At 32.0% G+C, this 12,184-nt stretch overlaps 1 protein-coding gene across 1 annotated transcript in view; it reads left to right on the top strand.

Moving 5' to 3' along the window:
- LOC107453034 (protein O-mannosyl-transferase Tmtc3) overlaps window positions 1-12,184 on the top strand; it is a 105,264-nt gene that overhangs the window by 24,683 nt on the left and 68,397 nt on the right. Inside the window, exons 6-8 of the mRNA XM_016069693.3 lie at window positions 246-361; window positions 2,765-2,913; window positions 9,078-9,330. Coding sequence (XP_015925179.1) covers window positions 246-361; window positions 2,765-2,913; window positions 9,078-9,330 — 518 coding nt within the window. The remainder of the gene's footprint in view (window positions 1-245; window positions 362-2,764; window positions 2,914-9,077; window positions 9,331-12,184) is intronic.

Below are 12,184 nucleotides of genomic sequence, written 5' to 3'. Positions count from 1 at the left end.
TAAAAGTATAATATGCTACCTACAGGATGTTTCAATATTCTTTGTAGTATTTGGAGCTTGTCAGGAAATGTCATATCCGTAATACACCGTATCTCGAAATTCGCGATTGACAGATGGGCCGTCATTTTTTAGTCCTCCATTAATATTAAATATAATTATTGCTTTTCAAATAATAATAATACTAAATTATACTATTGCTATTTTTAATGGGTATTGATGTAATATTATTCCAATTTTGTCATTAGAATGGTTTTCCTTTGGATGTTGTTTGTGTTTGGTGACGCTGGCTACTTTCTCCAAAGAACAAGGAATAACTGTGATTGGATTATGCTGTGTATACGATTTTATCATCTTACACAAGGTTAGTAAAATTTGAATATTCAAGTTTCAAAAATGCCAGAATCTTTGACATATTCTTCTTCTCAAATAAATCTGAATTATTATTCAAATTATTCTTAAGTGCTTCTTGTGGAACTTTCTTTCTAACCATAACTGTCTGTCTTTTTTCTCCCCTATGCCCTCTCGTCATGCAGGCATCAGTAGGGTAGATTTGTTTGCCATTGTTTCAGGAGCACCATATTAGGTGAGCCAACAATGCTCCCACGGTAAGGACAGATAGTACAGAGAATGAAAGAGCATCCATGCTTTGTCCGGAATTCGAACTCAGGACCTTTCTGATGTGAGGTCAGCTCCCTGACTGACTGTTCACAGTCAAAAATGCATATTTTAAAAGTCTAATTAATTCGTGTCAACTGCTAATTGAGTTATAAAATTGATTATTGAGGAAGAAACACCTATTTTCAAAGTATGGACGGTAGTCAGCTAAAACTTTTAAATTTCATCAATTGTTGGACTCAGATGGGCCGATGTAATAACGAATCACACTTTTTCAAAAAGTAAAACTTCTACATCAAACTATAACTTAATATTGCTTCCAGATATGTATTTTACAAGCATAAAAATTTTTCACTAGATGACAGCACAATACACAATAATATATTATGTTATGGTATCATGGCATTTTTCATCAAAAGCCCACTCCTGAATAATTTGAAAAACGAGCTATTGCTTGACACTTTAATTCATTCGTGCAAATTTTCTACTACTTTCAAATCGTGTGCAAATATTTTGAGGATAATTAAATAACAGCAACTCCATAATTTTTTTTAGAAAAAATAGAATTTTTGCAGAAAAAAGTAATTAGTAATAACTTAATATAGGAACTAAAAATTAAAATACAATGTTCATAAAAATAGAAAACAAATGTTATATTCTGTAATCTGTACATTTAAACGTCTATTCTCTAACAAGCGTTTTTAATGGAATAATATTTCTATGAATGGTTTTAATGTATTTAATTCAAAAAAATTTTTTTGTTTGTCATTCGAAGCAACGAAGTTCGATTTTCAATGAAGTCATTAAAAACTTGAAAAAAGACAGGAGATACAAAATATAAAAAAACATAAAAAGATACATTTAAAAAAATAAATGTAAAAAAAATAAATCATAGAAATAAATATAAAAAAATAAATATAAAAAATAAATATAAATAAATAAATATAAAAATAAATATAAATAAATAAATATAAAAATAAATATAAAATAAAATTAAAATAAGATAAATGAAATATTATATTTCTCCTTTCTTTATCATCGGCTTTGAATTACCTATCCTTTTTACAGATTTACGGCTATCGAAGTTCAAAGCCGTAGCCTTATACTTTTACACCCAATCAAGAAGAAAAAGGATTTCTTGGATCAAGCATCAGGACAAACCTTCTTCAGGACTTTTTGATGTTATTAACCATCATTTGCGTTAAATGAAGAGAAAAGCCACGTATTAGTTAATCTCTATCAGTAAACATATCAGTCTTGACCAGTATCCGTCTAATACTGGAAATATTTTTTATCAGCATTGTGTTAAGTACGATCCCGGAGAATTAAACAAATTGACCAGCTGTCGTCAAAATCCCTAACTGGTTTTTATGTAACAGTTTAAAAATTTTCCATTTTAACAAATAACAAAAGTACGATGTCTTTTGCTTTAATCAGAAAAATTTATTTCATGTTATAGTGGAGAAGATATTTGGACTGAAGCGTGTGATTAATAGGATGCAATTTTGATTAAGTAATAGTAAATTTTTAAAATATATATTTTTACAATTAAGTACATTTCATAATATATATTTTTCCTTTTTTTGCTAACTAACAGAAAAGTTCTGCTAATGAAACAGTTTGCTAAATCGAATAAAAATGCATACTTTTTTTTAAGCAAACGTAAAATAAAATCATCATTACGCTTTAAAAAAAAAAAGAACAAATTACGTATGCTATTTCTTTCAAAACATTTTTGAGAAATAAATTACAAAGAGCGCATATCTTAAACAGAATGGCTTTTCTGATATTGGAGTACAAAAAGAATATTAAATTGCTAAACATATCAGCGTTTTAAAACATTCCCTCATTTTGTATTAGTTGAATATAATAGTCTAGACTTAATTAAATTCCTCACCAAATTTTACTCTTTAAAACTGAGAAAACGTCATTAACTTTTGCTCGCCTAAGTTGAGGAACACGCATCCTAACTTAATACGTTATTGGACAAAGAAAATAAATTTTCTCACGGATAGTTTTATAACACGATTCCATTTTATTTTCTCTTCAATCACGCCAACGAGTTCTCTTTATTACATTAACTTAACAGCTCTGAGTAAAAGCCACGTTATTAAAGGAAACTCACACATTACTATTTTATTTTAAACAGGTAAGATTGCCTGACATTGGACATCTAATGTCCGGGAAAGGACAGTTAAAGGAAGTTTGGCGCCGAACTGGATTCTTGGCGACCTGGGCATTGTTCCTGTTGGTCATCCGGCTGAAAGTGATGGGAGTACAATTGCCCGTATTCACTAAGTGAGTGTTTAACTTGTAAGTTTATGTAGGTTAGTGTTATATTGATTTAAAGAGAGGCGAATAGGGTAGAAGAATTTTATGTGTGAATAATTAGCTTGGTCTTCGACATAAAATTTATTCGCTCAATATGTTACAGAATCTTAATAATTTTAAACTATTTGTTGGCTTGTAAAAGTAGGGCTAAAAGTAAACAGAAATTTTTTTTGTATACCATGAAAATGTTTTGAATCAAAAGTTTGGCGTCGACATAAATTTATTCGTTCAATATGCAAACAAGGTCTGGATAATTTTAAACTACAGTACAGAACCCGTTATCCGGAATACCAAAAAACCGGAACGAAATTCGATAAATTTTTCCGCCATTTTAAAAAAAAAAATTTTTTTTTCCTCATAAGATTTCAGGATTTTTCTTTCTTTTTTGAAAGATGTTTACCTTACCATCATTTTGGAAATAAACATTAGTGTAATACTTCATCGTTTTTTCTTATTTTTAAGATTATTTCCAAATAAATTTTTTTTTTTAGTTGGGTTTAACAATGAAAAAAACGGCTTTTTGTAGCGATTGAGAAAACCGGAAAAATCAGTTATCCGGAATAGCGATGGTCCCGATTGTTCCGAATAATCGGTTCCCTACTTATTTAATAACTAGTCTTAAACAATCGGGCCAAAAGTCGACATAAATTTATCTTATACATTTTCAAAATATTTTGAAATTTTATTTGGAGTAAATAATTTGTTCATGAAAAAGATGTTGATCCCACTTTTTAAAAAATAATTTCTAGAACTATACGAACTGTAATATATGCCTAACTACATTTTTTTAATACACAATAATGGAAAGTGAAGAATTAGCGGGCAAAATTGGCAGCTGTGTTAACAGGGGCGGATCTATTTAAGGGCTTTTTGGGCTGCAGCCCAGGGCCCCGTGGATAGAAAGGGCCCCAGTCCCCACTGGAAACAATAGGTGATATTTCGAATTACAAAAAATATCTAATATTAAAAATATCTATATATATATTATAAGGTTGGCAACCCTGAGATCAATCAACCCATGCATGTGCTCGTCTATCGAACGGAACGGGGAATTACTTGTCGCTTGTTTTTGGTCAGTGTATTTTTTCGCGTCTATTATGGGGGACGACGTCAAAGTGACAAACTTGTTTAGTTTACTAATAACTGTCTTGACTACCAGAAACCCTCTGATCCCACTGAAAACTATATTGGTATTCAGCAAGAGGACAGTAATACCGAGGCGGAAAGAAATTTAGAGAATTTTAAGTTTGAGTTTGAGAAATATTTTGACGTGGGCTTGTGGTTACTAAATAATGATGGGACGTCATTATTTAGGGAATTACTAAATAATGATTTTACGTTATTTAGTAAAATCATTATTTAGTACGGGGGACGTGGGAATTACTAAATAATGATTTTATTAATGACATACTCTCACATGAAATGACTGACTTTCATAATAAAAAACCGAAAAATATATATTCAGCTTCAATAAAGAAATACAAAGAACAAAACAGAAAAATTTTCAAACAGGTATTTCATTAAGAAAATGAAAAATGGTCAATCACTGGAAAGATCTTGGTTATGTTATTCAACCAGGGTTGGTAGTGTTTTTTGTTTGACTTGCAAACTTTTTTCTAAAATTCCTTCTCAATACACAACCGGATTTTCTGATTGGAAAAAAACATAGGAACTTGTTTAGAAAATCATGAAAATTCTAATGAACATAAGAAATCAATAGTGTGGTTGACACGTGAAAGCAACAAGTTATTTGTGAAGGCAACAAGTAAATTATATCATTAAAAGACTTCGTGAACAACATAAGGTACCAATCAGATCGGAAGCTAAAGGAATACGAAGAGAAAGCTAAAAAATTAAGTACTAGTGTGGGAATAGACTACAATGACATAAACAAGAGACGCATTACTCCAAAATTTTCAGATAAGTCTACAGATAAATTCTCAGTATACGGCGCAGAAAAATTTGAAAGAGACGCGCTAAACGTTGTGCTGGATAAGCTGATAATGGATTTAAATAAAAGGAGCCAAGTCTATGAGATGTATAGAAAGAAATTCAAATTTTTAATGGATTTCCAAGACAAAAATATGGAAAGCATAGATCTGTAAAGTGTACGTAATATTGTTGATTATTATCCAGATGACGTAGACGAGCATTTAGTGCATTCAGTTAAAATCTTATTTACTTCAGTCTAAGCCAGAGTCTTACACCTCTTGTAATGAAATTTTTATGCAAATTTATGAAAAGAAATTAGTTGAAGATTTCCCAAATTACTACTTTGCTACACTATCTTAAAGATTTTTTTAAATTTGCCAATCACTAGCTGTGAAGCTGAGCGCTCTTTCTCCAGGATGTCATATATAGAAAACAAATATAGGACAACAATGTCGAACCATCGACTAAATCATTTATCAGTTCTTTCCATAAATTGTGATTTAACGAAGGACTTACAATGTGATGAGCAAATAAAGGAATTTGTAGCACCAAAATGCAGAAAGGTTGCTTTATAATTTATATAACATAACTACACATAACCTGTCAATTTCTTTTGCAATAATGTTGTACAGTTAATGTTTGTATAGACAAATGAAAATAAGAAAAATAAATGAAATTATTTTATTGTCCTATTTTTTTATATATACTTATCTACATCACTATAGAAAACAGTTTTTTGACAAAATGGCTATTAGGAGAGCCCCAAAGTAGTTCCAGCCCAGGGCCCCACAAATTCACGATCCGCCCATGTGTGTTAACAAGTATAGTGTTTAAATTTTCTTCCAAGTAGTTTGTGAAAACTTTCACTTCGTTATGCACAAACTATCCTATAACACTTCGTGGCGTAACTACCACTATAAATATTAAATACCAAATCACTAGTATATAAGACATGTTAAGAAATTGTCTTGAGGTTTCCATTTGATTGACAAAGGTTGACAGAGTCGATAATAAATCCCCTCAACTCTTTCCAAAAATAGCGAAGCTTTTTTTATATATATTATAGATAGATTTTTAACCTTAAATGATGTTGTTATGAGAGATAAAGAATAGTGTTGCAGTAACTCGCTTTGCACCGATTACCTCAGGATAAGACCTTTAAAATTTTAGCAAAATTATCATAAATTATGGAAGATTTAGACTTCACATACATATCAGTCATTTAAATATTTAGCTAAAAAGCGTTATAGTTAGCAGCCTTTTTATTGTACTTGGATATTTATAATTTAAGCGATAAACAAAAATAAAGGTAGATAAACTAATTCAAATTTGCTTTTTAAAGTATAAGTTATAGTTCGTTCACCACGAGTCCACCTCCTCGGACGCAGAGTTCATTTCAGTGCGGGAGTAAGAAGAGAAACATCTCTGCGCTTGAAAATGAGACAACCCTTATTGCAAACAGTGAATTCTTTTACTTCGCTTTATCATCTGCTATTATACTGTTCGTTACTCTACCTAATTAAATATATTTTAAAACTGCTATTTTCCAGCAAAATGTCTCAAATAGGGCAAACTATTCACCGAAAAGAGAGAAATATCATCAAATTTATGAAATATTTAATGTTAAAAAAATACACAGGAAGATTTCGAAATAAATATTTTTGTCATACGATCGAGGTTGAACAATGTTGCTATTTGGTAATAGCAACTTTGTTCAGGTTGTTCACATCCTTCTCCCAAAAATAGCGAAATAGTATCGTCGGACACCAAGTGATGAAGCCGGAGCAAAGTGCCAACTCCTGGTGAACGAACTATATTTACTCTCTTCAGCCGTTATGGTAAGTTCAACATTGCCCATCACTACTTGGATCGGGGTTCGTCCCGATTCATTAGTACCCCATGCTAAACACGAGATGTCTAATCGAGCTGCACTTTCTTTAATCGTGTCTTAAGTAGTTCAGGATTCAATCACAACCTAAACTAAAATGTAGACGATGTACACGATTGTGCACAATGCGCTGGTTCATTGAATACTAGAAGTTTAACAAACAATACTTTATTTAACAATTGTATATAATCAAACCAAAATCATTGCACTATTGCAATGGTAGCCACGACTGGCTCAAACAAGAGTTCAAGAGCAACTGACTAGTTCGAAACAATTACAACAGATGGCGCTTCGCTTAAGACCAAACAGACGACACGTTATTTTAAATGTATTATTTTAAATTATTGAAATTAATTTTATTTCCAGTTAAGTCGTTTATAGCATAGATTTGTAAAACTCTGAAAAAGGAAGGAAAAAAAATTGGGAAAAAAATAGTCTTTTGTAGAACTTTTCCTCCCATGCAATTATTAAAAAAAAAACACTTTAGATTTATCTTTTAGAAACACGAGCTCTAAGCTCTTGTTAGAATCAAATGACAAATTAGATCGAAAAGAAATTAACTTTGACTCTCGTTTTTCAAAAATGAAAAATGATAACGGGAAAAGAAATTAAAAGTCAAGAAAGTGGAAAATGAATCTTGTTAATTAATTTCCACGAAAAATCAAATTAGTATTTTAAATTCAGACATCTACAATTTTATTTATAATTAAAGAGCTTAAATTAGTTTAAGGTTAATGAATGTAGAAAAACATCATTTCTAGTATTTTTATGCTAACGTTTCTAGATTTCGTAAAAATAAGTATTAAATAAAGATTTCAACAGTCTCAAAATTTACGCTGGATTTGAGTTAAATAGAAAATTAATTAATTTAGTGTTTATAACCGAAAAAAAAATAGTTTGGTAGCTGATAGTTTAGAGTTAGTAACAGTACACTAGAGACCAATACATTTTTGTTGGTGAACAATATTTGAAAAGTCCTATTACAGCATAACACATTTCTTGGACGTCCTTTCGATGTTCAGAATTGGGCCCCTAGATCAGTAATTTTTCTCGGCTTCGGAACCTGTACCCGGGTAATGTTATAATCGGCTAAGTGATCTACAATACTGGAATGTGCTTTAGCAATTGAAATTGCTGGTTAGAGGGCTGAAGGAACTTGCTTGCTTACCGGATCATTCCCGACAAAAAGCGGGTGCTTTACTTCGACTGCTTTGCCTTTGCTAGAATCTTCATAAGGCTGTGGTAACCCAATGGTTAAAGAATCGGTGTCTAGCCTGCATGAGCCGGGTTTCGATCCTTGACTCCGATAAGATCCCTCGAGTACATGCGATACACGTGTTTGTAACATCTGTGCTATTGTGTCCCGTGGTCGGTAGCTGAACAGTTCAAGAGTATAGGGATCAGAAGTAAATTTTCTTTCCCTTTAGATCTATGTCTAAACTTAGGAAGTGGCCTCACGAATGATTGGTGCTGCCATCAATCCGTGGAGTTCTGAGCTAAGACGTACTTTCCCCCTTGTGGTGCTCTTTTGTCAAACGAAAAACGCACTTAATTTGCAGAGGCCAATGTCTGGCAACCTTGGCTTGTCCGAATGTTATCAGAAAGAGATTGTCATAAAATTGGAATTTTTGCTAATGTTTTTTACGTTCCATGCAACCCATGAACCATATTCTTCAATGTTAAGCACTTCAGGGCTAAAGATTAGCCGATGGTGTCGCCCTAGAAAACTCCATATTCAATGACTTTGTTAATTTCATATTGTTGTCGATAGTTGCTTTAATTTACCTCTCTGCATTGTATTCTCTTATCTTTTGTATTTCCTTACAATTGAAAATAATTATTAAAAAAACTAGCAGGTTCTTACATTAAGACCTTTGATTGCGTTAGAGAAACAGCATAGTGCTTAAATATAAGTTTCGATTTTTCAGTGTAGTTCTTTCAAATAAATTATTAAGGTCTGTATGGTTTATTAAGGTTCATTTGTCGTAGTGTAGCTTTGGAATATTTTCTTATTATCCTCTTTTTAGAATATCTGAGATTTTTTTTTCAAAAAAATTAAAATTGATTTTTCCTGAAAACTAAACATTCTTTTAAGCCAAAATATGTATTTAAATTTAAAAAACTATCTTTAAATCGAAAATCTTTCTTATGTTTAATTAAAGGTGCTTACAGAGAAAAATATTCACGCAATTTAAATGTAAACGTACTACTTACTGTATGCATCAACTGCAACGTACTACATTGTGGGTGATGATTTAAAAATCTTAAAATAATAACTTTTTTTTAAACTACAATAAAAGTTTTATTTCAGATTTGACAACCCGGCAGCAGCTTCAGAGACACCCACAAGACAACTGACTTTTAATTATTTGGTGGCTCTTAACGGATGGCTACTCCTTAATCCCAACGACCTTTGCTGTGACTGGACAATGGGCAGTGTACCTCTCCTCAGATCGTGGATAGATCCCCGAAATGCTGCGACTCTAGCACTATATGGGATATTAATCGCTGCCTTATGGAACAGCCTATGGGTGGATGACAGTCGTTCCAGAATACTTCTCATGGTAAATTGTTTTGTCATGAAAAATTTAACAAAAAATAATTACTACTTATGCAGGGAGCTACAAAATGGCGAGGTCTAAATAAAAGAGATTATAAGAACAAAAATATATTATATGATTATATTTTATTTTATAACCGTCGTTAGCCTAATTTTGGATTTACGATTACTAATAACAAGCTTAACCCCGTCCCGCCTCCGAAAGGGGGCATCCGGGGACACTCCAAAAGTTCAAAGTGCGCACAACAGTTCAATTACATAAGCAATCATATTTAAAATTTTCAAATTAGAGTTTTAACAAATAGGTAGAATATTAAAAATGAAAACCAGAAAACAGTGCTACTTAGAAATAAACTATATGAAAGCAAACATAACAAAGAAAATAAACAGTAACAATGAGAAGAGATATTGATGCCGCATCTTCAGTAGGGGTGCAAAGTTAATAACAGGAAACATTCACATGGTGAAATATAGGATGCTTGTAACTCAGAATATAATTACAGCTGGCACAAGGTATCAAATTCCAGGAATTTTTTTTAAAAACAAAAAAAGGCATATATGCATACTCTAGGAACACAAGTGATTAAAATTTTCAAAATGAAGAATCATAGGGGCAGAGATTGACAGAAGCATGAAATTAAAGCGCAAAAAACATTTTATGAGAAAATTCAAGTAAAAATCAAATCATAACAGGTAATCAAAAAGCCGTGATTTAAAGTGTATCTTTCCTAACAATAGGCAGCAAGAGGCCATCAGGATTCAGGGAGGTGCCTTGTTACTAAACAATTTTCTTATTATTTCCTCAATTCCCTTTTTTATTTTAGGGTTTAACCAATGCTGCTTTATAAACTCATAGGTTGTTTTTGAATGAAAAAATTTCTCTGTAATGTGCTTTAAATTTGTACAATGGATTAATATATGTTCCCAATCCTCAACAAGCTGAAAGGTACGGCACAGCTGAGCTTCCCCAAAAACCTGGCCTGATGTTGTCCATGACAGCCGTGATTAGTTAGGAATTGATTTAAAAAGAAATTCCCCATGATTTTCCTCGTTTGAACTTTCGGGAGGAGCTCGAATGTGTGCCTTCCCTTTGTAAAGCTGTCACTTCATCTCACCTGCCATTCCATCAATTTTTCGCGTTCCAAAGTTTTTCTAGCAGTCCGCCTGCTAGGATCTTCAAACAAGTTTACGACTACTAATGTTCAACTCCATATCCTTGTAATTTTGAATCTAATTCAGAAAACAAGGGAACTCCTGGATTAAGTATTGGGAGAAATTTGCCCTCGTGAAGGACTTTTTGATGGAACTAACCAACATTTGCGTTACATGGAGAGAAAAACCACGAAAGTCTCCTACGGTTAGCCTCACGGCAAGGGGACTCTAACCTATTATCCGTCTACCACTGAGGATATTTCACGTCAGCATTGTGGTTGGTGCAAGCCGGATGCGGATTCGTATCGACTAGCCATCGCCGGAATTCGAACCCGGTTCACCTCATTGGAAGGCGAATGCTCCGGAGTGTGGAGTTATTACAATTTCACAATTTTTTTATAAGCTAGGAGGCTCTGACCCTGTTTGTTTCTCTCGCCAACCCTCGCGGTTATTTCTCATTCATTATTGAAGATCAAGAGGGAAGAACGGTCAATGCCAGTTTTATACAAAAATTACGATAAGATTTCCGTTTGCTGCATTTTGAAGAGTATTAAATCTAAGCAAACCAATAATATGGAAACAAGTTATTACACAGTGAAGAGGAAGATGGGCCTTTCTGCAGAAAAACAGTTTCTGTCCGTACGCAAATTCGTTTTTTCTCACAATCTTGGACATAAGCCATTCTTTCCCTTAGATCTTCTTCAAAGTTTTTTTTTCCTTGAAACTCGATAAAAAATAATTTTGTTCGTTTATAAAATATAGAATTGTTAGAATTTTATCTCAGCTTATTTTAGTACTATATTAATAGTAACGAAATAAAAGGATAGTTAGATTTGAAAAATAATCAAATGCACTTGGAAAAAAAATTTAATTTAGGAAAGCGAGACACAAAAAGAAATAATAGAACGGAAGTAATTTTATTTGTTATTGTATATATTCTTATATCACATAACAATTCGCACAGAAAACAGTTCTTTTTCCTCTTCAGTCTTTTTTATAATTTCAATATTAATATAAAGATTTATACCTTGCAACATTTAACCTTTCTCTTATTTTTGATTTCATTAAAAATCATATAGTCCGCTTGGTATCACGTAAAATTCCTCTTCAGATCTATATCGATCACGAGAAAAATCTAGAAAAATAAATCTTCCTGCAACAGTGGATAAATAGTTACTATTTAAAGACATAAAAGTGCAAAATAAAACCCATTAGAAATTACAACAATTTTCGAAAAAATAAAACTTTATCGAAAAAAAAAACTCTTGTTAAGTTAAAAATTCAAAATAGTCTCGTCAGTAAGTCAAATTTCAGCTATGTAGTTGCATTTTAGCAAACAGATACATCGACCAAAATGGTGTTTTTTACAAGTTTATAAATAACTTAAGAACTGATTAATGATTATATTTTATTTTTCATTTCAACCCCTTGTACATTTTTCTACACACCTTCGTAATTTAAACTTTCAAAGTATTATAGATTTTGAGCATTTGCTGCAAAGTAAAAAAAAAAAGTGAGAAGAATTCGCAAAAAAACCCACTAAAAACTGCAATAACTTAAGAAAAAATTGGAATTAAAAAAACAAACAAACTAGTGTTAGAGGTTCATAAACAAATATGGCCTTTTCAGTACGCCAAATTCAAACTATGCTGTTGCATTTTTGTGGCCTATAGTGCTCCGGATCGAATATTAATTTTTTTCGAACT

This window comes from Parasteatoda tepidariorum, chromosome 10, assembly GCF_043381705.1.
Source record: "Parasteatoda tepidariorum isolate YZ-2023 chromosome 10, CAS_Ptep_4.0, whole genome shotgun sequence".
NCBI classification, from domain to species: domain Eukaryota; kingdom Metazoa; phylum Arthropoda; class Arachnida; order Araneae; family Theridiidae; genus Parasteatoda; species Parasteatoda tepidariorum.
The sequence above is the reverse complement of the archived record's forward strand: the minus strand, read 5'-3'. Positions and strand labels throughout refer to the sequence as shown.